The following is a 25,258-nucleotide window of genomic DNA, read 5'->3' as shown; positions in this document are numbered from 1 at the left end:
GCGGGAGCAGCAGCGACATGCGTTTGCTCCTCTTAGCAGTTCGGCCCCGCCCCCCACATACTATATTTTACAACATATTCATACACCAAAAATGCTGAGCTCCAAGAATATACAGAAATTACAGTATAAATGCGTTAAAGGGGCATTTGGTCCCAGAAGAAGGACATTCTCCTGGAAGCCATAAATAGTATTGAGGCTTTCTGGATATAGAGAAGGACCCACTGCATATACTAATTGTGGCTAAGCTGCTACTTAGTTGTGCTGTACCACCTATTATTTGCTGAGAGTGAAGAGTATAGAAAAGTGTACAGCATCACAACTGTAGTGAGTGCAGTATTGAATACCAGTATATATGGGTGTGTTTTGACTTTGAAACTGGTATTGCCAACACAAAAGTTGGACAATATGTTAGAACAAAACCACTAGTTTGCAGTCACTAGTATTTAGTGCAGTAATACAGGATTTTAAGAGCGGAAGATAATATGTGCTTCTTAGGTGGAATCACAATATGTGCTCTCTTATGTCATTTAAGTTTGTATGATAACTTTTTTCATTAGAGCAGCCATTCTATTGACTCTCTCCCAGCATAGTTGTCACGCAGTTCTCGACTGTCTCTAATGCTACGTGTTTTTTTTCCTACATAGGTTTTTCATTGGAACAGTCAACACTAACATTCCCAGACCTTATCAGACTAGTATCTTTTTACAGTAGTGAAAGGTAAGACTGAGAAATGAATGATATTCCAGCAGAGTCATTTTAAGTGGTTTCGATGTCTCTAATATTTTTGTAAATGGCTACTTCTTCGTTCTAACGAAACAATTTTAATATCAGTTTAAAAGTTGATTCCAGGTACCATGTTTATATAAAGAACCTAGGATTAGGAAAATGGTTCTCTTCTAATTTTGCTCCTATTCACAACCCGCAATTTTTGAAAGTGGGTATAGTGAGCACTGTGCACTACGATTGAGTAAGTGAATGTCACTATAGTAGGATTAAAACTGTAGCATTTGCTACAGAAAAGACACATTCCAAGTGAGTATTTTTGTTTCTTCTTTTTTTCCAAGGATCACATTTTAATACATTATGAATGGTGGCAAATCCACCATGGCATCGTTCTAAATGCATTACACAAACTATTCATTGTATAATTGTGCAGTTTATATATTATGAAACTCAAATATTTAAGAGCATAAACACACCTCTACTTTTTAAACTTATTTTGCCTCTGGCTATTAAAGGCTTGATTACATAATCTTGGAATAAGTCAAGTGCAATTAGATGTGAGCAAAAAACTTGTAGACATTCTTCAACTCAAGTAACGTTTTGGAGTGTTACTAATGAAGAATATTGGATTTTCTTTGGAGTATTATGGATTTTTAGGGTCATCATTGGCACCTATTGAGAACACCTTTTAGTATTCCTATACCCCAAGAATCATTTCCCCCCATGTTTTGTGATTCAGTCTCTATATTTTACTCATATACTAATGTTTCACATGCTCTTTCATTTTATGCTTTTTTCCTTCTAATTTTGTGTGTTCACTTTCCAGGGATGTTCTCCCCCACACTCTTAGACTCCCAGCAGCCATAGAGAAAGTGACTTCACGGAAACAGCTAGAGGCAATATCTCACCTTGGACTTGGTAAGTCGATAACACTATTTGTGGTTTTTGTATTTATTATGTTGTCTTAACTATATTTTAGATGTCTATGTGATTACCATCTTGTAGTACAGATCTTTTTTTTTTTGAATTTATTTATTTAAATTTCCTACTTGTAGTTTTATATTCCTTTTTAATTAATTTATAATTTTTATTCCTTACTTCTCCTAAATAGAGTTTTGGAGCTCCTCACTCAATGCTCGAGATCCACCTACAACGTCAGGTGGCTCTTCTCTCTCTTCTACCCCACCTCTTACCCCAACTCCCACAGATCTCCCAGATTCAGTAACTCCAAGCATTCTTCCTGCTCTTAAAACACGGAGCCCACATGAAGTATCTAGTGGAGGTAAAGAGGGTGCCCTCTTCTTCTTAAATCCTCTCTTCAAAACTAAGGAACCTGGGGCAATTAAACGTTCCCACTTCCAGAAAAGCATCAAGGTTCGGGTATCAACAGAAAATTCTGGATCACTTTCACCACCTCTAGACCCCCCTCCACCTGTGCCTTCCCAGGAAGTAGTAGAAGAGGAAGAGGAGGTTGTGACAGTGGTGACATCTCAGGGAGCTGACTCTGATCATAGAAATGAGGCAACTGAAGATCAAGAGTATATAAAACCTCGGTCATCTCTAAGACAGAGACTGAAAAAGAGCTTTAGTAAAGGCAGTATTGAGTTGGGGTTGAAGAAACCTCCAGTGCGCTCCATAGATTTGTCAGACTATAATGTTCCTCTGTCTGTCATGAAAACAACAGAATCAAAAGAGATGTCAGAACCCCATTTAAATGGCAGCACAGTTTTGGAAGAACAGGATAGTGCATCTGTTAGCAGTGCAGAAGAGGGGACATCAGAGGATGGAGGAAAGTTTTCTCCGCAGCTAACAAGAAGGAAAAAAAAGCGCAGTGGACGTTCTTCATTTCGAGCAGTTAGTGGGGCTTTCTTATCTCTTCTGTCTCCAGAGAGGAAGATTCTTATGTTTATAGAAGAGATGGGGAGAGATGTCAATACAGAATTTGGAAAAGAACTGCAAGGGTTTCTAAAAAGGCTAGAAGAAAGTAAAGTTGTGGATGAAAAAGAGAAGGGGACAGAAGTTAAAGAGGAATCTCATAAATCTGTGTTAAAGGAAGTCAGAGAATTTATGGACAAGATGAAGAATGTATTGAAAACAAGCTCTGGATTAGAACTTGAGATGCTTTCTTCTGAGGATGAAGGTAAAATGGACAACAAAATATTGAAATTCATATACTATGGAAATTAATACAGTGTCTTTCAAGAGACACTACAGGCACCCAGACCACTTCAACTTCAGCTCATTGAAGTGGTCTGGGTGCACTTCTCAGTCCCCTTAACCCAGCAATTAATTACAATAATTACCTTTATGGGTTAAAAAGGTACAGCACAGCCACTAGAGGGACTTCTGTGTCACTAGGTGACTTTTTCTCGCCTGACGCTGGACGTCCTCAAGCTAAGCAAAAGGACATCCAGCATCACTCAAATCCCTTTAGGAAAGTATTGTATAAAGCTTTCCTATGGGTGAAATCCTAATGCGAGCATGGACATAATGTGACCAGGGAGAAGTGGAGGCGGACCCCAAGCCAGCACCGAGGGACATCGGTGCTGGACTGAGGTAAGTGATAGAAGGAGTTTTTATCCCCTTCTGCACCACGGGGAGGGAGGAGGGCACTATAGTTTCCCTTTAAGTGGAGGAACCAAATTGCAGAGTGTCATCTTTATGTATACGGATGTGGAAAGTGTAAAATAGGATAATATTTAATTAAAATATATATTTTAGAGAGAAAAAAAACAACCACTTCCGTGTATGTATTACATGGAAATATACTTTTCTTTTACATGTGTATATATAAATATTTAAAAGACAACAAATTGCACTCAGACTACTTCATCTCAATGAACTGGTCTGGGTGTAGTCCCCGTAGATGTAACCTTGCAATGTAAAATATTGCAGTTTTGCAGGGTTAAACACACCTCTAGAAGCTGTCTTCCCTTGGCTTTTATAGATATGATACAAGTTAAAGGATTAAAGAACTTACTTTTGTTACTTGCTTCATAGACCGTATCATAGAGAAGTCGCTTCATCGTCTTATTTTGAAGCCTTTGAAGTCTCACCTTGTGAATGAATTCCAAAAAGGACTGGAGGAAAGTGGAGAGTTAGAGAGACTTGGAAAAAACATGCAGGTGGTAAAAAGAGGAGGTCCATCTCTTCTTGGTGTATCACTAGGATCTCCTGCAGCCCACGACCTGGAGAAGATTCGTCAGAAGCTGCTGAGAATGCAGGAAAAATATTCACCGTATGATAAGGTTCGTCAGTTGCTCCAAGCTTGCCGAGGTGTCTACAGGAGCATAGATTCCCAGCAAGGTGAGAGATGGTGAAAGAATGTTGCAACACACTGTTCATTTCATTCCATGGTAGGGTGAAAATTAGTATAAAATGATGGGGACCTAAACTATTCATTACATTAGTTTCAAGGCATGCATTTGGTACGGAGAAAGTAAAATTATACCAGGTTAATAATATATTTTCTATTCATAGGCAAATGATTTATCTTTCTTATAATCACGTCCTATAGACAACAATGCTGGCAGCTAAAGAGACTGTGGACTATTGTTATCTTTAGTTCTCTGATGGACAAAATGGGTCCATCTGATTACTGTAACATTCACAGGGTTATTCACTAAAGGGAGAATCTTCAGGAACTAAAAGTGAATTTCAAATTTAAGGCTAAAGTAGTCAAACTGGAGAGATTATCCAAATCAGCTTTGCTTCCAGCTCGGCTTCTCTGGCCTTAAATCTGAAATTCCCAATTCTTACTAAATATCCCAGGCCATTATACCATTAAATATCAAATACAGGATGTTGGGCTGTGTAATAACTTCACTTCTTCTGTGTCTTTTTCCAGTTGATTGATATGTACAGCGCTACGGAATCTGATGGCGCTATATAAATAATAAAATAATAATAATAATAATATACGTCTTTTGTATATATAGTATTGGGTCAAAGGCTCGTCAGATTAATATACGTCTATATTGATGAAAAGTACTAATACGCAATCTGACTTACGGTTTCTTACGGTTTATTCTTCGTTACTGATACATAATAAAACAACAAAGGATGTTACATGATCATGGATGTTTAACAGCAGATGGTAATTGCTGGACTCCTGAAGCGAGAGTTACATCGTTACATAACTGTATAGCAAGTAGAGCCAAGAGAGAGAGATCTCATGTCCCTTTAAGTTACTATATAGATGTGCCCATACTGACGTCAGATTATACTCTAGCCATATAAGGACAAGACCCCCAATCCACATTTCAGACTTCTTATACAAAGAAAGCCTTGTGATTTATTAATACCATCTGTTACTTATGTCAATCCATACATCCATAAATAATCAATAGAAACAAAGAATATGCAATATTCTACAGGCTGAGGCCTGCTGCAACACTGAACTGTGTAGTTTTATAAAATCTTATCATCTGGCGTGTGCACTTCACCTGCTTGCTGTTTCTTTAATAGACCCCTTGTACATGAGTTACTAATAGGAATTTAAGCAAATAAAATGTAATTTAGCACAAGAACAATGTATCTCATTTACACAGGCTGATTTCTAAACACATTTATTGTAGTTTAACCGCTTAAAGACGGATGTAATTGTCCACGTTCTGAACCAATAAAAATCCTTGAATGTGAGCTTTTGTTTAATATCCTGTATGTTTACCTAACACAATATTACATGTGAATACATTTTTATAAATTGGAACAAATTGTAAAAAAAAACCCCAGTGCAACTAATTAAAAAGAACTCAAAATAGATTCATATATCAGTCCTGATTATTGTGTCTAAAATCTAAATTAATTTTTGATAGTTAACACTAACCCTACCCAACGCCCACACTAACTCTGTACCAACCATACCCCATACCCCATACCTACTGCTTCCACTAACTCCAACCCTACTCTAATCTTATCCTTAACCCTACACTATTCCTAACCATAGACAACAATAAACCATACCCAGCATTAAAGAATCACTGTAGGGTCAGGAACACAAACACGTATTTCTAACCCTATAGTGTTAAAACCACCATCTAGCCCCCCTGGGTCCCTCATGCCTCCATAAATATAGCAAAATCTTACTGTATTCAAGCCAGAAGCTGTAACTCTGCATGCTGTTATACTCAGAAAAATAAGCAGTCTGCTGACATCATCAGAAGTGGTAGCCTGATCCAATCACAATGCTTCCCCATAGGATTGGCTGAGACTGACAAAGAGGCAGATCAGGGGCAGAGCCAGCATGATTCAAACACAGCCCTGGCCAATCAGCATCTCCTCATAGAGATGAATTGAATCAATGAATCTCTATGAGGAAAGTTCAGTGTCTGCATGCAGAGGGAGGAGATACTGAATGTTTGGATGCATTTTAGGCTGCCATGACCCAGGAAGGATCTCTAACAGCCATCTAAGGAGTGGACAGTGAAATTATCACTAGGTTGTAATGTAAACACTGCATTTTCTCTGAAAAGACAATGTTTACAGCAAAAAGCCTGAAGGTAATGATTCTACACACCAGAACAAATTCAATAAGCTGTAGTTGTTCTGGTGACTATAGTGTCCCTTTAACCCTTACCTTACCTTTACCCTACAGTAACCTTAACTCTTTAGCTAACCCTAACCCAACCATTAACCCCAACAGTAACCCTAAGGTAACCCACTGCTAATAAAAATTCTCATATTAGAAATTGGATTTAACACAGTAAATTGTGGTATGTTGTCACCATCTACTGGCTGTTTTCAGAATTACATTTAGCCTTATTCTGAATGGAGCCCTGATTCCCAGCAAATTGTGCAGAGATTGGTGCTGGGCAGATGGCAAAGCACAGCACTGGTCAAAATTGATTGGGTACAGGCAATAAGGCCCTGTCAGGGTCTATTGGGACCCTGGGGAGTCTCTCCTGAGCAACCTAAGGTCCAGAAAAAAATGTGTCTGAGCGCTGGCTTCTAGAGCTGCAAACTGCTCATGTAAATTGATACATTGGGCTCCCTAGTCTGAGCAGAAATGTAACCCTACATACAACAAATATGCAGGATGTATCATTATGCCCTTAAGCAGCGGTTCCCAACCAGTCCTCAAGTACCCCCTAACAGTCCAGGATTTAGGGATTGCCCAGTTGTCTCTAAGGAGCTTTTAGAAAAACAAAACAAAAAGAACAACACTTTAGACACAACAGGGTGATCCCTAAATCCTGGACCGTAAGGAGATACTCGAGGACTGGGTTGGGTACCCCTGCCCTAAAAGATTAAAGCCTGATATAGTTAGGACATAATGGCATGTCCTTAAAGGGTTAAAGACACATTACTGTGAGAATTATTGCTCTGGAGCCATGTTATACACTTAGACACACTAACAATATGAAATTCCTAGAAAAGAGGGACATTAGAATAGAGGGTCCAAAATAGGGACTTCTTCAACTTAATAGTGCCACTTGGCAGGTATGCAGCTGTTCTAAAAAAAACAAATAATGGATATTATGAATACAAGAGAGATAAAGAGATGAAATTGATATATCACATAGCTGCTAATTTTCAGGTTTCTCTTTACAATTTCTGCATCTACTAGGACAGCTTCATCTACGACTTGTATGGATATTAAGTAAACTAAATTACATTTGAAATTTAAGGCCACATTTGTCAAACTGGAAACATAGTTGTTTGGAGAATTTTTCCAGTTTAGCTACTTTGGACTGTGGAATTCACATTGAATTCCTGACAATTCTCACTTCAGTAAATAATCATGAAGGTATAGGTAAGGAGCATGGGCAAAAAAAAAAGAGATATCTGTAGGAAAGCAATACATTCTGATCATGTTCTTCATCTCCTACAGATGATGCATGTGGTGCCGATGAGTTCCTTCCTGCCCTGTGCTACGTGCTGGCACTGTGTGATATGCCTCAGCTTCTAACGCACACTTACTATACAGCAGAACTTCTACCCCAGAATGCCCTGATGGGGGAAGGTAAGTGGAGAAGCTGTCATGGTGTTTGTGTCACTGTGATTATGGCTGGATTTAAGAAAGGCAATAAAGTCTGTATTGTGTTCCATCAGATGTCTGTGCTTTTGTAGTTGTTAGTGATGTGTCTCTCTTTGTCTTGGTTCCCATTCCGATTCAATGAATTACCTCATCTGTTTTTCTGTAGTCTCTGCTCCTTTTCAGATACACCATGTCATTTTATCATTCCACTGTTACCATTTGCAAGTCTACCATTTGCCCTTTTCTTGTTTTCTCTTCCCCAACTTGCCTGTTTACTACGGACCTCCCTGATCTGTATTGTCTAATTACACTCCCCTGTTCTGTTTTTCATGTCTTCCAGTCCTTATTTTTTATACTAGTCACAGCTGTTACTCTTCCTCTTCAACTAGGTGGCTATTACCTTACCAGTCTGTCTGCAGCACTGTCTGTTCTCTCGTTGCTACACACCCACCCTCAGGACACTGGACTGTCACTAAGAGAATGGCATCGTAGAAGACAAGGCTTACCGTCACTGAACGATTTGCAGGTACCTTACCTTAACGGGTTATGTACATCATATAGCGTTCTGAGGCAGGCAGCGTGATAAAGAAATAATCAGTACCTTTACACAGAGTAAAACGAGGAAAGAGAGTGTGATAAATAAGGCTGTATGTTAAATATAAAGAAAATGAAATAGAAGAAAATATTCTAGATTCATGTAGACATAATGACATGTAACAAATTAGTAAGAGTTATGTTGTTATTTGACAGAGGAGTCTATATGGAAGATAAAATATGTTATTCAGTGAGATGTTTAGATTTTTTTTAAAATGGAGCAATCATGGGAACCAACAGAATGCTGCTCCAGATTTACTTATATTTCGGTATTTGTCCTCGAACTACACTTTTACATATCCACCAATATGTGTATTATTTATTTACACATATTGGTGGATATGTAAAAACATGATTCTTATAATAAACATGCATTCTGGAGTGAACTGCAAATGTTGCAGTTGCGTATGAAGCAATGAACATGTGGCATTATGGATAAATGTAAAGGGCTTGGCCTGCAGTTGTGGGAGGGGCATGTGACCCTATTTAAACCCCCCTACTCACCTTCTTCCGTCTCGCACGTTTTTCAGCGACTCGCATGTCCCCACCCTCCACTCCCTCTATCTATACTCTCATTACACCTCATGGGTGGGCCCTCTTTTATTACAGGCCTACCACGACGTCGGTCCCGGCACACCCCAACCGACTTATTTCCCCATTTAATTCTTATACGGCCTTATTTTGCCCCTCACACAAATAATTGTTACATTAGTAAATAAAAAGGAGCATGGGATTGTTGTGTGAGAAATTAAGGTATGAATGAGATGAAATAACAAGGGAAGAAATTCTAAGTCTTGTGTTTGCAAGAAAATAATGGTTACTTGGGCATCTGTTATAGAAAAGAAGAAATGTAACAGAAACTGGATATCTGAATATTATTTAGTAGAAATAGGAATGATGCTGAAGAAACCAGTGCGATAATGATGTGGGAAATAGAAAGATACTTTTTGAGAGGGAAATATGAAAGAGTGGGTTGGAAAAATAGAAGCAGAATGAATGTAGTTAAATAAAAAAGGTGATGGTGGGTTACTGATGATGAGTTATGTTGAGGGGAATTTACCTAATCATCCACCTGGTTCCTTGTTCCAGAACTTTCTACGAGTTGCCCATCAAGACCCGATTAATGGCTGTACCACTAAGACCATACTGCTGCGACCTTCTCAGACAGTGGCTGACCTCAAACATCTCTGTGCCCTGAAATTCAAACCTCTCTTCCCGGACGAGTATGCCATTGTCCTTCACTCTGGTGAGGATCAGCAGATCTTAACTCCTGAATGCCGGCCTCAGGAAATAAAAGGCAAGCTGAAGGAGGCTGGGTCCAGTTTCTACTTTTGTTATCAACGCCTGGATGACAGCAAAGAACAGGAACTCTCTCAGCATTTAGCAAATGGCCTTTGACATTTTGTAATGGAAATGCAGAAAAGAACATCCACCATGTTTAAAGAAATTATTTTGAAATTATATTCTTAAACACTTACAGAGTAAAAACTATCAGATAATATCCCCAGTCTAACTGGATACAATGGATTTGACTGATTAGATAACAAAGTTAAATCAATGAGTAAACATCAAATGTTGTGTTATACCTTTCAGGACTTTCCACCTGGTGTCAACCTATGGTCCTAAAGATCTCTTTGATGTCACCACCCATCCTTACATTATTCTTGTGGTAGGGCCCAGCACATCAGCATAACACACACAAAGTTTACTAAGATAACTAAATATTTTGTTTAAAGGTTGCAAAACAACTTTGGCATCTGAGGCTTCACAGAACATGCAAACGTCATGGAAACAAAGATTTTGATGTCGGATAAATGCCAAATGAACCATCTCGTCTGACAGTTTCCTGTCTGAAAGCAGAAGCTTTACTGTTGATTTTGTATTTTGTTCAGAAAAGCAGTGTTCCACTGTATTAGTTTACTATTCCAGCTGAAAGGTTTTTCCATACATCTACATTTATTAACACGTCAAGACTCGACAATTGTACATATCATGAGTGTTAGTTTCGAAAATGGATAATACCAGTATTAAAGTGGGATCCTAGGTTCACCTGAATTACGACCACATGCTCCCAAGGATGGCACTTTTTACATTGTGATTACTTTGCTGTTTTGCACGTTTTCACTGCAGATTTGCTTTTCTGTGTGAAAAAAAATATTAAAAAATGAATACCTATTACATTCTATTATATATTGTTAGTATTATGGTCCTATATTATACAGGGGAATGGGCATTTCCAGGATTTTTAATAGTATATCTGCTCATCAACAAAATTTAACATATGTGTAAAAAATTGTAACCATGTCCATCTTAGCTCTCTAGTACCCGAGTTAAAAGTGTACCTTAAAAAAAACAAAAACCATCACGTGAAAAAAGTTAACACAAGTTAACCAATGGTGCAGTTTCTAGAAAAGTGACTGTTCCCCTTTAATAAACCATACAATTGATGTGCCTTTAAAGATATATATTGCTGTATATTTAAAATTGAGAATATTTGATGCTTATTTACACATTTATAATATAGAAATGTTTATATGTGAGGCAACATTAAATAATGTCATAACTTGTTGTTTTTTTTTTTTTTGGCAATCTTCGTTTTTATTGAAGCATAGTATACATGTGTACAGGAAATAAACAACTTGAAAGCTTACAGAATCCAAGTATATTACAATACATACGGTAATGCTAGCTCCCTTTTTCATGTTTGTATTCCCTCTCCCAGCTTCTGTGTTAAACTGAACAACCGAGCGCAACTGCACAAACTGAACTCTAGAACGTTTTCTTTACGTCCCTATGGGGGAAGGTTGGGTTAAGGGTATCTTGTCTGGGGGGTCTAACCCCTTCCTCCGCCTTCGTCCTGATCGTGTATTTGGCTTAATGTAATGGCAGTACTGCTGTCGTGGACGGTCCAAGTGCGCGCCCGGAAGCCCGTGCCCCGCACTCTGCGTTAACGGGTCAGTGTCCGTTATCTGTCTGGGCATTGTTGGTGTAAGGTCAGTCCTGTGTGGGAAGGGAGAGAAGAAAAAAAAAAAAAGTGGGGGGGGGGGAAGGGAAGGGAGATGTGGGGGGGGGGGGGGGGGGAAGTCCGCCAGCACCCCCGCAACCCATGTCCCAGCTCCGTGCGCCGTCGGTCACCCGTCTATTAGGCCAGCCGCCCCGCAGGCCTACGGTCCATGTACTCGATCCAGGGAGCCCAGAGGCGGGTGCATTTCTCCCCCATCCCTCTCAAGTCCGCCGTGAGGCTCTCCATGCTGTATGTTTCCTCTACCTTCTCCATCCAGTCAGCCACCGTTGGTATAGTAGTTGTCTTCCAGCGAGCCGGGATCAGGCTCTTGGCGGCATTTAAGAAGTGTCTCGTAAGCGATCTCTTGTACACCCCCAGGGGCATTGCAGTGTGGTGGAGGAGCATCAGTAGAGGTTCCATTGGGATGTCTGAGTCTAGTATCTCTCGTAGCCTCGCGTGTATTTGTTGCCAAAATGGTTCTATGAGTTGGCAGGACCACCAGATGTGTAGGTCCGTGCCGTCATCCGCCTCACATCTCCAGTAGCTGGCCGTTGGTGTCAGGCCCATCCGGGAGAGTCGGGAGGGCGTCCTATACCAGCAAGTCATGAGCTTATAGTTCATCTCTTGCAATTTCGCACTAGTCGTACCTTGGTGCGTGAGGGTGTGTATCTTCTCCCAATCAGGGCTCGTGAGAGTGACACCCGTGGCTCGTTCCCAGTTAGATTAGTATGTCGCCGGGGGGCTCCGAGTTGCAGTCAGTAACATGGAGTACAGCGTGGAGACACCCTTCGATATTCGCCTCCCCTCCGCGCAGAGGGCCTCGAAGCTGGTCAACGCCCTGTGTACCAGCTTCTTGCCTGGTAAGGATTGGTAGAAATGCCGAACTTGTTGGTATCTGAATCGGGTCATCCCAGTTGGGGGTGTCAGGGAGGTTAAAGTTTCCAGGGGTTTCAACTGACCCCCCGTGCACCAGTCCCCTAAGTATGGTTTGTCCGGGCTTCCCAGCCCAGCCACGTCTCTCAGCGCCAGCCCTCCCGCTGTAACGAGTATATACCCCTACACGCAGGATCCAGCCAAACAGAAGACAGCACAGAGGAGAGATACGTCTACCGGACCTTAGAGTGGCCGGACTCGACATAATAGGAGAAGTACAGAGTCAGGAACGATCCGAGGTCAAGGGCACAAAGAGACAGCGTAAACGAGAACTAGCCGGGGTCTGGTACACAGGAATCAGCAAGCCGGCAAACAGTACAGACAAGGATAAAGCGAAAACGAAGTCAGAATACGAAGCCAAGGTCAAATACGGAGAAACACAACTGAACACAACAAGCACTAAAGGGAACTGTAGCAGAAACCACGATAGGGCAAGGAACTAAGGGAAAAGGGTGAGTATAAGTAGCCTTCAAACTAATGTGATTGGCTCCTGTCACTTCCACACCCCCAACAGGTAAGTGTATGGGGTGATTGGCATGACAGGAGCCAATGGGAGCCTTTTTGCAATTTAGGCTCCCACTGTCTCTTTAAGAGCACGCCCGAGACTCGCGGCGCGCTCTTAGCTGCAGGCGGGACACGTGACCGCATCTCGCGGTCACTGCCCGTCCTCCTGTTAGGAGAGTCGGATGAGCCGCGCGCGGCTCGTGCAAGCCGCAGGACCGCGCGCGGCTTGAAAAGAGGACCGCGGCCGGCCCCCGGATAAGGTAAGTAACGCTACACCTGCAATCTCAGGGTTGTAGATCACCGGGACTAGCGGGGTCGGGTTAGTCGTTAGTTCTAACTTGTAGCGTATAGTGGACCACACTTGTAGGGTTGCCCCTATGAGCAGGTGCCTCCGGATGTCCCTCGTCTGTATAGGTTTCAGTAGCCACGCGACCCAAGGTATTCACTCCCTGACTTGTGCGCATTCTAGGTTGACCCATTGCTAATCGGTGTCGGGTACGTGCCAGTCCACCACTCTGAGGAGGTGTGCCGCTTGATAGTAAGTTTGGAGTGAAGGCAGTGCTGTAACGAAAATATACCCCAACTCGCAGGATTCAACTCAACAAAAGACAACACAGAGGAGAGATACGTCTACCGGACCTTAGAATGGCCGGACTCGAGGTATATGAGAGGAGACAGAGTCAGGAACGATCCGAGGTCAAGGGCACAAAGACAGCGTAAACTAGGACTAGCCGGGGTCTGGTACACAGTAAACAGCAAGCCGGCAAACAGAACAGATAAGGATAAAGAGATAACGTAGTCAGAAACAAAGCTAAGGTCAATACGAAGGAACACAACTGAACACAACAAGCGCTAAAGGGAACTGCAATAGAAACCACGATAGGGCAGGGAGTAAAGGGAGAGGTAAGTTTAAATACCTTCAACTTATTCTTGATTGGCCCCTGTCATATCCACGCCCCCAAAATGTGAGAGTATGGGGAGTGTGGGGTGACAGGGCAATGGGAGACCGTTTTGATTTTCGGCTCCCACTTCCCCTTTAAGAGCGTGACGCGCGGCGCGCTCTCAGAGCTAGGCGGGACACAAGACCGCATTCCGCGGTCAGCGCCCGCCGTCATCGGCGCTCTGAGCGTGCCGGGAACAGAGGACCTCGGCCGGCCCCCGGACAAGGTAAGTAACGCTACAAGTGCTACTCCACCTTGGCATTTTGGGCAAATCAACTGGGTGTGTCTGAGTCTGGCTGCACCCGCAGCCCACACAAATTGTCTGATGGCCGTGGTCAGGGAGCCGAAGAAGGTCCTGGGGAGGTTGATGGGGATTGTCTGGAACAAATACAGGAGCCGCGGCAAAAGGTTCATTTTGACCGCGTTTATTCTCCCGAACCAGGATACACAAGTCGCGCCCCATCTCTTCACATCCGTCCCGAGCATCGCCAATAGGGGCAGAAAGTTGTCGGGGAACAGCCTGGTCAAGTCCTTCGTCAGCCAGATGCCGAGGTATTTAATGCGCTGTGAGCACCACCTGAAGGGGAAGTTAGCCCTCAGTTGGGTCATCAGACTAGGGGGTAGACAGAGCGGCAGCGCCTCGGACTTATCCGTGTTCAATTTTAAGTTGGAGAGCGCCCCATATGTCCGAAAGGCCCGAAGTAGATTTGGTAGTGTCACCATTGGGTTTGCAATAAAAAATAGCAGATCATCTGCGTATGCAGCTACCTTATGTTCTCCACCGCCCACGACGAACCCTGTGAAACCACCATCCCATTTGACCGCCGCCAGGAACGGTTCTAGCGTGAGGGCAAACAGGAGGGGGGACAGGGGGCACCCCTGTCGCGTCCCATTGCTAATCGAGAAGACAGGGGACAGGGCACCGTTTATCCTCAGGCGGGCCTTCGGGGTCGCATATAGGGCCGCTATCCAGGCCTGGATGTTGGGGCCGAAGCCCATTACCCATAGGGTCTCCCTCATGAACTGCCAGTCCACTCTATCAAAAGCCTTCTCGGCATCTGTGGAGAGTAGGAGGCCCCCGCGTGCAGTTTCCTTGGGATAAACCCGGTCTGATCTGGGTGTACCAGGTCCGGAGCTACCTCCCCCAGTCGGCGGGCGAGAATCTTTGTGAATAGCTTGAGGTCCGCGTTGAGTAGGGAGATAGGTCTGTAGCCGGCGCACAAGGTGGGATCTTTCCCGTCTTTCGGCACCATCGCTACCGTTGCCATGAGGGTATCCTCTGGGAACCTCCCTCCCTCCAAAATGGAGTTGAGGCTTGCTAGCAGCTCCGGCAGGAGGATCTCCCCGAAAGTCTGTATGTATCGCACAGGAAAGCCATCCGGTCCCGGGCTTTGTTCATCTTCGCGGTTTTGAGGGCACCCTCGAGCTCTTCCAATGTGATGGGGGCATCCAGATCCTCGGCCTGGGCCTGCGTAAGCTTCCGGGACACATGTTGTTCTAAGTATTCCAGGATCTCGCCCAGTCGCTGACGAGACGCCCCCCCCAGTGTCCTTTGGCAGGTTGTATAGTTTGGTGTAGAACTCTTGGAATTCCAACATTATGCCATCTGGTCTTCGTATGGGGGGGCGCATTCGCCTTTTGCAGGATGGTTATTTGGGACAGTCGTCGTTTCTTTTGTAACATTCTAGCGAGCATACGCCCACATTTGTTTGAATGCTCATAGAAGAATCTTCGGCACTTACGGAGCGTATGCGATAAGTTCCTGGATAGTAGGCTCTTCAGGTCTCTCCTCGCCTCCAGTAGAGATCGGTAGTTGTCCTCCGTCGGGTCTGACCTGTGCATCTGTTCCAACTGCGAAGCTCGGGCGTATAAGTCTTTCAGTCTTGTGTTTTGTTCTTGTTTGCGTTTTGAGCAGATCTTGATGAAATGACAATGCAGGACGCATTTGTGGGCTTCCCATCTTATCTGGGGCGAGGTGTCCAAGGCATGATTGTCAGCGAAGTATTGACAGAGGACCTCTCTCGTCTCCGCCTGAAGGAAGGTGTCCCCCAGGACTTGTTCATTCAGTCTCCATTGTGTACAACTGGGTTTAAATAGAGGCGAGCGCATCGTAGCCAGGACCGGGGAGTGGTCTGACCAGACCGCCGTTTGGATGTCACAGGTCTGGAGAAGGTGCAGATGATATAGATTTATTTTATGCAAACCAATAAGTTTGAATGACTATCTGTTCCTGTCCAAATTAGAAATAATAAAGTTGCGTGCACACAGAAGTAAATTCACACTGACACGAGGTTCAGGTTAAATGAAAGAACTTCAGGAAATTGAATGGCATCTGCTAAAAAGTGGGTGCGCAGACCCTTATAAAGGCATAATTACATCACTAAAGGAATTCAAGATAACAACAAGTAAACATTATTAATTTTTTAGGTGTTAAGTGGTTAGTTAAATGCCCTCCCTACTGGGTGTTGTATCTAGTGTCACAACTGTCGTCATGAACTTCTCCTCCAGATTTCAGCGCCATCTTGCTAGTACGAGGAGTTCACTCGATGGGAGGGGGGCTTTGGCAGCCATTTTGAGTAGTTGGCACGTTAGTCTTCAAGGTTAGTTCTCAAGGCTTTTAGTAACTTCACATTTTATTAAGACTAGCTGCTACAATGTTTCATTCAGCAGGAACCTAACATTTCCTGCTGACACACAATTTCTATGAACAAAGCATTCTTGTAAGACTCTGAGGCCTGAGAAAGAAATATAAGAGTATACATTTAAAGGGGCCTAATAATTCTACAACAGTCCCCCCTTAAAATGTTAATTACTAAAAGATAAAACTTTATTTGTTAATACCGGAAGACTTGTTAGCCCAAAGACACAGAAACCCTGTGGCCGCTAGCTTGGTGTTAGTGCAAAGTGCAGTCGGATGTAATAAATATAGTACAAAATATCATTAGCAGTGATGGTTGTGGACTCAACCCTCGTCTTTTACTGTGAAATCATCTGGTACCCCCCTTGGCACACCTATGGCATCAATATATATATATATATATATATATATATATATATATAGGTCAACCTGTCTTTTACAGGGGTGCTCCTTTTTGTTCTGAAGCATGAATGTGGTGTGTCAAGAGTACCTTGTCATGTATTATGTGTATGGACATAATAACCTTGGCTAGGGCACATTTACTTATTCATCATAGTATGAAACCTGTCCCATGCTATGTCAGTGTAGGTGGACTTAAATCATTTAGTCAATATTGATATCACCACAAACTCAAGATGGGCAGATAATCTTGAAAAAGCTTGGCGTCTGAATCTCTTTAGCTTCACGAGGTCTCCTTTTTGGGGTCCTCGGCTTTCCATCGATGGCAGGTGGTCAGGCGTTATTATGGCCATCAACACACCTACTTGTTGACATCTTTTTAAGTAACTTTTCCTTTAGAATCAAAGGTTTGTCAAGATCAAGAAATGTTACTTCCCATGTTGCAGAGATAGTCTTGAATCTGGAATGGTGAATCCACTGAGTGATCTCTGCAACTTTCACGATGCATTACTGGGTATATGGTCTTGGTTGTCACATTGATGACCGGCTAGGCCTCTGGTCATCCTGACAAAATGTCTATTATAAATATTGCATATTTGAACCGGCAACTCTCTGGCACCTGGATATAGTCACTTGGATTCTTGAAAGGGATAGTGAGAGTTAGCTAGATGCTTAGGATTCTCCTCCTCTTCTGCCTGAGCTGTCCTTGGCACAAATGACACAGGATCGGCAGTAACTGTTGATCAGAGGAGTAATTATCGGTGCTTCAGAGTATTTAGAGATCAAAGAGTTCATGAGGGTCTTGGATAGGTATAAAACTCCATGGGCCCACTGGACCATTGCCCAGTACATGTTTTTGGGTAAACAGAACTTGAGAGTGTTGGAGTACAGCCCGTCTCTAAGGGTTGCCCCTTTCTGTTGTCCAGCTTTGCATTTCTTCAGGGTCAGCAGCTGCTTGTTATTCTTTCAGGAGCTTGAAATCTGTAGATAGGATCTTCATGGTGAATATAGAAGTTTCTTTAGCGGACACCCTTCTGTCCACTTCCCTTGGTGCACTTGCGGCTTGTTTGGCAGCTTGGTCGGCTGAGTAGTGCTTCTTCTGAATTCAGTTTTCCATGGGCCTTTACCTTCAGTATGGCCACTTCTTCTGGAAGGAGTAGGGCATCCAACAAATTCTTAATAGCTGTGCTATGCTTAACTGGCGTGCCAGTTGCTGTGTGAAATCTTCTTGTCTTCCAGATTGATCCAAAATCATGTGCCACACCCAGGGCATATCTTGAGTCAGTGTAGATATTAGCATGTCTTCCTTCAGACATTTTTGCATGCCACTGAGAAGGCTGTCAATTCAGCGTCTTGAGCAGATGTGGGTGAGGAAAGTGAAGATGCTTGATGTACCTGATCTTCTGTAGCAACAGCAAATCCAGTATGGTACCTTCCCTCTTCATCCGCAAATCTAAGGCTATCCACAAACAGAGTGGAGTCAGGATCTGGCAAAGCTACTGCATGCGCTGTTGAAAGGTGTCTTGTTTCCTCTTTCATCTGTTCAAAGCAACCATGAGGAGCAGTAGGAAAGGGTATCCTCACCTATTTCTGTGTGAGATTGAGGGTATTTGTTTTTCCATTTACAGTTCTCTTGCTGACCCCCCTCTGTAGAGAGCTGATATCGATTTTTAGTGTTTCATGTTTCTAATGAGCCAGGTTCCTTTCATGAGATTTCTGGGGACTTAGTGAAGAAAACATGAGGGACAGCCACCTCCCAGTGATGATACATGTGTCTTACTTCCATGGGTATCAGGATCAGGACCGCACTATTTCCTTCGAGTGCCCAAAACAGGTCTTTCATGATGAGGTGTACCTCCACCAGTCTGAATTTTTCGTAGTGTGGTATTCCCCCCTGGGAAGTGGCAGAAGAGTGGCCGGAGCAACTTTTCTTCAAAATATGATGTCAGGTAGAGGCAGAGTTGTCTGTGGGCGGAAATGTCTTAGAGAATTAAGGTGCTTTGGCTGGATACAATAGAGAATATAATTAATATCATCAGGAACAAGAATTATTAGGACCGGCACTAGAGGTGCCACACCACTGGGGGCTGCCATATTGGATGTGGGCACGACTTGAGCAAGTTGAGGCAGGGTAGGCGTGATCGGGGTAGGGGGTGTGGCAATGGAAGGTACATGGGAAGTGGCTGAATAGGGCGGAGTTGTGTGGTAAGGGTAGGAGAATGGCCAGACCACTTGGGCAGATGCCAGGGCGGGGCACGGGTAGGGCGGAGGAGATGGGTAGGGACTAAGAAGGGAGGAAGCATATAAAGGATATAGATATGGTGGTGGGGAGATGGAGGAATGAGTAGCAGGTGGAGTAGGAGGGACGGGAGGAGTAGGAAGAGGAGAAGGTGGAGTGGGAAGGACAGGAGATGAGGGAGAAGGAGGAGAAGGTGGAGTAGGAAGGACAGGAGATGAGGGAGGAGGAGAAGAAGATGGAGTAGGAAGGACAGGAGATGAGGGAGGAGGAGAAGAAGGAGCAGTAGGAGGACAGGAGATGAGGGAGGAGGAGAAGAAGGAGCAGTAGGAGGGGAGACAGACGAAGGGGAGGGATCAGTGGAAGGAGTAAGAGGAGGTGGGCAGGTAAGGGAGCAGACAGGTGATGTAGCAGTGGAGGTTGGCAGGGTGGTGGATGGGCGGAAGGGAGGAAGAGCGGACGGGAGAAATGGATTGGAAAGGGAGGGTGGTAAAGGAGAGGAAGAGCGGACGGGAGAAATGGATTGGAGGGGGAGGGTGGTAAAGGAGAGGATGAGGGTGAGGAGATCTATAGGACTGATGGGGGGGGGGGGAATAAGGATCCATCAGCATTCAATACCAGGTAGAAATGAGGAGGCAGGTAGGATTCTCTTCCGCTATGGAGGCTGTAAATAGCCCATTTACAACAACTATTAACTGACCCTATGCTTTCCCTATAGAAAAATAATAAAAGGCTAACATGCTCATCTGTCTGAACAGGCCTCGAACGCTTCACTCCGTGGGTATCCCGCAGTGGCTAACCCACTGTCACGGCAAGGGTGCATAACTTTGTATTACATTATGAAATATTATCCTTTAATGCCATTTGTGTAGTAAATGGCACAAAAGGATGCTATTGCTGAGGTCAACAGGGGTTACATATTTTGAAGCTGGGACCCCCACAGAGGTTGGATGACAGAAGGGGAAGTGTGGATGGCATAGCAAGGTTGAAAGGGTTTTACTAATATGGATGTGAAGTAATCAAGGCTCTGCAAGGTGTGAGGTTCTACACTTGGGAAAAGTCTGAATGTCTCTACATCCATTTGGCCTGTACCATTAAGTGCTGAGTAAAACTCTTTGAAATGTAAATACCATTTTAGCTTTGCTCCAGTATCATATCCAAAGGAAGGACAAAAACATTCATCTTTACCCCACAGAATAATAATAAAGCCTAATTTTTATTATATTTGGAATGGGACAAGCCCAATCTTTTAATTAAGCCTAAACATGAGTTGCACAACTTAAACCGTGTGGCAGGAATTGTGATGTCTGTCCTATTGGATCGCAGGTGGGGCGTGCAACATGTCTATGGAATGGGAAAACAATAACGAATTCATAGAGGCAATTATTATTTCTATGGCAGGTACAGTAGAGGAGATAAAACCAAAAAAGTTTATATTTGGCTTGCTGTTTCTGGAACAAAGGAGGTGGTCACTAGGAATCACTATAGGTACGCCCCTGGGTGGGGTGTGATAATTCCACAGGGTATATCTCCTGTAATCCTGAAGGGTGGTGTGTACTTGCTTGGGGCCAAGATCTAATTTTGAGTGAGTCACCATCTTTCCTTGCCAGAGACCCCCTGGACAGAAGTTGTACTTTGAAAAACCTAAGTGAGTAATTAGGACTTCTGTATTTTATCCTTTTTGTTTTTATCTGTTGTTGGTGTAAATAACTTGTTTATCATATATTGTTATATGCACTGTGACAATTTTTGCTCATAATAAACATTCATTTATTAAGTTCTACCTTTGTCTGGTTAAGAATCACGTTACCTGAAGAGACTAGTTAGTATTTTTGTAATTCCTTAAATATTGTACTAAGTAATATTTGGTGGGTTTTATTGTTGATTTACCTGGGGGACCAAGGCACCCCATTTATAAATTGTCTTGGTGGTGGCAGCGTTAAGATAGTAATAGTTATACTATTATGTTTAAGTGTGGGTGGTGTTAAAAAGGGGGATTTTGTCATTATTTCCGGTCTAGTGCAGACAAATAGTGTACTTTAACCCTTTCACCACCACAACTACGTCACGCACACTCTTGGAGTAGGGTGCGTTCGTGACAAATTGGTGGCATAGCGGTGGGATAACTAAAAGATTTTTCATCTTTTTATACCAGATTTTAGTGTTGCTGGATTTGTTGGTTAATCCAGGCACTAAAAGAAATTGTGTCTCAATTTCCAAAGGCTGAACTCAGTGCATATATAATATATTTACACCTCAACAGTCCCCCCCCCCCCCTTCTCTGTTTTTTCTTTGCTATCTTTTATTTACCAAATGGAGTACCAGGCGCAGTCCAAGGCAGTGCTAGACCAGCTTTGCCGGGAGAGATCTATCCCCTGTCGGGGAAAAACAAAAGAGGAACTATTACAAGCACTGGTGGACTATGATATGCAACAAGCGGTGCAAAATGATGCCTCAAACACTGCAGAGGAGATACCTGCAGCTTTTGTCAATGATGTACCGAGATCTGGAGATCCTTTGGATTTGTACTTGCAAACTGTGTTGAAATATGTGGACTCAGCAGATACAAACCAAAAACTGCAGCTTATCCTTAAATATCAGGAGGGTGAGAGAGAGCGCCAAGCTGAGAGAGAGCGCCAAGCTGAGAGGGAGAGAGAGGCTGCAGAGCGGCAAGCTGAGAGGGAGAGAGAGGCTGCAGAGCGGCAAGCTGAGAGGGAGAGAGAGGCTGCAGAGCGGCAAGCTGAGAGAGAGGCCGCGGAGCGCCAAGCTGCCAGAGAGCATGAGATAAAAATGGCTGAGTTGGAGAGGTTGACTGCCTCCCCTATAAGTATTAATTCCAGAGACTCTTCTGCACCCAAACCACGTGCAGAGAACTTTCCAACTTTGGACAAAGATGATGATTTGGATGTTTTCCTGCGCAGTTTTGAAAAGGTTTGCAGGCAGTACCAGCTACCAAAGGACCAGTGGGCAAAATACCTCACCCCTGGTCTCAGAGGTCCTGCACTGGAAGCATTTGCTACGCTTCCAGCAGAATTTGACCAGGACTATGATGTGATTAAGGCTGCCTTGCAAAAACGGTACAACCTTACTCCTGAGGTGTACCGAAAGAAATTCAGGACTTTGCAAAAGCATCCCACAGAAAGTTATGCAGCAGTGGTGGGGCACCTGGCGACAGCATTCCGACAGTGGACTACAGGGCTGGAGATTACCACTTTGGAAAGTTTGCAAGACTTGTTAATAAAAGAACAGTTTTTGCAGCTCTGCCCAGCCGATGTACAGGAATGGTTGCTGGACCGGAACCCCAAAACGGCATTGGAGGCGGGTGAGCTGGCAGATTTCCACACTGCCAATCGAGCAACAGTGGACCGGAGCAGAGGTTTTGCCAAGGGAACATCCAGCTGGAGGACCACACCACCACGACTCCCCATCACCAGGCCTAGCGGGCCATCCTTTGTTTCAGCTCCTACCTCAGGGAGAGGGGGAGCTAGTGCCATGGCTACGCAAGGAGATAGTCGCAGATGTTTTATTTGCAACCAAGTGGGGCACATTAGTGTTGCTTGCCCTGGGAAACGGCAGCCAGCATTATCAGCTGGGGAGGGACGCTCCTCGGAACCAACGTCCTCTGTGTTGTTTGTAACCAGATCAGAGGGCAGCAACAATGTGAATCTGCAACCTGTGACAGTCGGAGGAGAGGTAACTGTGGGACTCAGGGACACTGGGGCAGATGTGACTCTTGTGCGTCCAGAGCTAGTGCGCTCTGAGGACTTAATTCCTGGCAAGACTCTAGCAGTTAAAGGGATTGGGGGGATACGGCTTGTAGTGCCAATGGCACGAGTTTATTTGGATTGGGGAGCGGGGAAGGGTTTCAGAAATGTGGGGGTAGATGAGAATATCCCTGCAAATGTATTACTTGGTACTGACTTAGGTAGATTGTTATCCCAGTATGTGCCTGAAGGTAATGTGTGTTTTAAACCCAAGCCTCATAGGGGCCCTACTGTGCAGAGGGCAATATGTAAAAGTGTACGTAGACTACCTTGCTGGGAGGGAGGGCAGAATGAGCATGTGTGCCAGGCTGTGCCAGAACCAGAGGTGTCTGTGGTAACAGGTGAAAGTTTGCCAGGGCAACTTTACTGGGAGGGAGGGCAGAATGTGTGTCAATCTGTGCCAGAACCAGGGCTGTCCGTGGAAACATGTGAAAAGGTATGCAGACAATTGTGCTGGGAGGGAGGGCAGAATGAGCATGTGTGCCAGGCTGTGCCAGAACCAGAGGTGTCTGTGGTAACAGGTGAAAGTTTGCCAGGGCAACTTTACTGGGAGGGAGGGCAGAATGTGTGTCAATCTGTGCCAGAACCAGGGCTGTCCGTGGAAACATGTGAAAAGGTATGCAGACAATTGTGCTGGGAGGGAGGGCAGATTGAGCATGTGTGCCAGGCTGTGCCAGAATCAGAGGTGTCTGTGGTACCAGGGGAAAGTTTGCCAGGGCAACTTCTCTGGGAGGGAGGTCAGAAGGTGTGTCAATCTGTGCCAGAACCAGGGGTGTCCGTGGAAACTTGTGAAAATGTATGCAGACAATTGTGCTGGGAGGGAGGGCAGAATGAGCATGTGTGCCAGGCTGTGCCAGAACCAGAGGTGTCTGTGGTAACAGGGGAAAGTTTGCCAGGGCAACTTTACTGGGAGGGAGGGCAGAATGTGTGTCAATCTGTGCCAGAACCAGGGGTGTCCATGGAAACATGTGAAGGTGTATGCCGGCAATTGTGCTGGGTGCGAGGGCAGAATGAGCATGCATGCCAGTCCGGGGCAGAAATAAGAGTGCCTGCAATACCATGTGTGAGTGGGCAAAAACAACTGCAAGGGGAGGCAGGGCTGGATGAGCGTGTGTGCCTATCTGTGTCAGAGCCAGGGTTGTTTGAGATGCCATGTGAAAACATAAGTGGATCAAACCACTGGGAGTCAGGGCAGGATGAGTTGATATGTTCCCCTGTATCTCAGTCAGGAGTATGTCAGGTGCCAGAACAAGGAGAAAGTGAGGGGCTATGTGAGATTGTGGGAGGATGGCCTGGCTGGGAGAGGAAATTATGTGAGTGTGTACCACATTATGTGCCTGACCAAGGGGTGTCAAAGGTGTCATGTGACAATGTGCAGGAAGAGAATTCTAGAGACAGAGGGCTGAATGAATATGTGTGCCAATATGTGCCTGAAGCAAATGTATCAGATGGGCTGTGTGAAAGTATGGAGGGAACCAGGAACCTTGTCAGCTTATCACAATCACATCTCACACATACACCCAAGCCAGCTCAGGAGAAGGAATCTGTCTCTAAGCAACTTTTTGATTCTGAACCAAAGGTTCAGAGTCAAAAAGGGCAACAAGCCCTGCAGGCAGACCACAAACTAAAAAAGATAAGGAGTGTGGATACATTGCAGGTACCCTGGGAGTGTCCTCTGTCTCATCTTTTGTGTGCTTATAGGGGAGTACTGCAGAAATTGGTTGGTTTCTTCCCCTTAGAGCTACTACATGGGCGCAGTGGGTGCGGCCCAAGAGATGTGACCAGAGCGCAGTGTGAGAAGGAAACAGGCAAATCAGGCATGCGTGTTGTGGATATGGCTGTTCTATGCCTTAAGGACAAAGGGCAAGCCTTTTTGGGGGAGGTGTGCGAACACATGAGGGCTACCCCATTCATGGAGAACCAGAGTTATGAAAAAGATGAGTGTATGAGGTGGAGGCAAAAAGGAACAAGTGTTGATACGCAAGGTAGAGGCATGTGAGCCTTCTCCCATTGCGTCTCTTATTTGGGGGAGGTGTCACGGCAAGGGTGCATAACTTTGTATTACATTATGAAATATTATCCTTTAATGCCATTTGTGTAGTAAATGGCACAAAAGGATGCTATTGCTGAGGTCAACAGGGGTTACATATTTTGAAGCTGGGACCCCCACAGAGGTTGGATGACAGAAGGGGAAGTGTGGATGGCATAGCAAGGTTGAAAGGGTTTTACTAATATGGATGTGAAGTAATCAAGGCTCTGCAAGGTGTGAGGTTCTACACTTGGGAAAAGTCTGAATGTCTCTACATCCATTTGGCCTGTACCATTAAGTGCTGAGTAAAACTCTTTGAAATGTAAATACCATTTTAGCTTTGCTCCAGTATCATATCCAAAGGAAGGACAAAAACATTCATCTTTACCCCACAGAATAATAATAAAGCCTAATTTTTATTATATTTGGAATGGGACAAGCCCAATCTTTTAATTAAGCCTAAACATGAGTTGCACAACTTAAACCGTGTGGCAGGAATTGTGATGTCTGTCCT

At 44.2% G+C, this 25,258-nt stretch overlaps 2 protein-coding genes across 2 annotated transcripts in view; both read left to right on the top strand.

Annotated features, from left to right (window-relative positions):
* Positions 1-10,645, top strand: part of RIN1 (Ras and Rab interactor 1) — a 36,145-nt gene extending 25,500 nt beyond the window's left edge. The window contains exons 5-11 of the mRNA XM_063437685.1: positions 645-717; positions 1,550-1,641; positions 1,835-2,863; positions 3,724-4,029; positions 7,556-7,687; positions 8,092-8,228; positions 9,386-10,645. Coding sequence (XP_063293755.1) covers positions 645-717; positions 1,550-1,641; positions 1,835-2,863; positions 3,724-4,029; positions 7,556-7,687; positions 8,092-8,228; positions 9,386-9,694 — 2,078 coding nt within the window. The 3' untranslated portion in view covers positions 9,695-10,645. The remainder of the gene's footprint in view (positions 1-644; positions 718-1,549; positions 1,642-1,834; positions 2,864-3,723; positions 4,030-7,555; positions 7,688-8,091; positions 8,229-9,385) is intronic.
* A 10,619-nt stretch (positions 10,646-21,264) lies between these two features.
* Positions 21,265-24,714, top strand: LOC134578494 (uncharacterized). The gene is made up of 3 exons (XM_063437485.1): positions 21,265-21,556; positions 21,659-22,906; positions 24,062-24,714. The coding sequence occupies exons 1-3, from the start codon at positions 21,265-21,267 to the stop codon at positions 24,712-24,714; spliced, it is 2,193 nt and encodes a 730-aa protein (XP_063293555.1).
* The last annotated feature ends 544 nt before the right edge of the window (positions 24,715-25,258 follow it).

The sequence above is a fragment of the Pelobates fuscus genome, chromosome 12, assembly GCF_036172605.1.
Source record: "Pelobates fuscus isolate aPelFus1 chromosome 12, aPelFus1.pri, whole genome shotgun sequence".
Taxonomy (NCBI): domain Eukaryota; kingdom Metazoa; phylum Chordata; class Amphibia; order Anura; family Pelobatidae; genus Pelobates; species Pelobates fuscus.
This window is presented reverse-complemented; position numbering and strand designations above follow the sequence as displayed.

What these genes read in the sequence shown, in the direction of transcription:
- LOC134578494 (XM_063437485.1), top strand. Translation starts at nt 21,265, where the DNA reads ATGGAGTACCAGGCGCAGTCCAAGGCAGTGCTAGACCAGCTTTGCCGG. An exon ending in TATCCTTAAATATCAGGAGG is followed by an intron (nt 21,557 to 21,658) that starts GTGAGAGAGAGC and finishes CAGAGCGGCAAG; the next exon opens with CTGAGAGGGAGAGAGAGGCT. An exon ending in ATCCCAGTATGTGCCTGAAG is followed by an intron (nt 22,907 to 24,061) that starts GTAATGTGTGTT and finishes TGCCTGACCAAG; the next exon opens with GGGTGTCAAAGGTGTCATGT.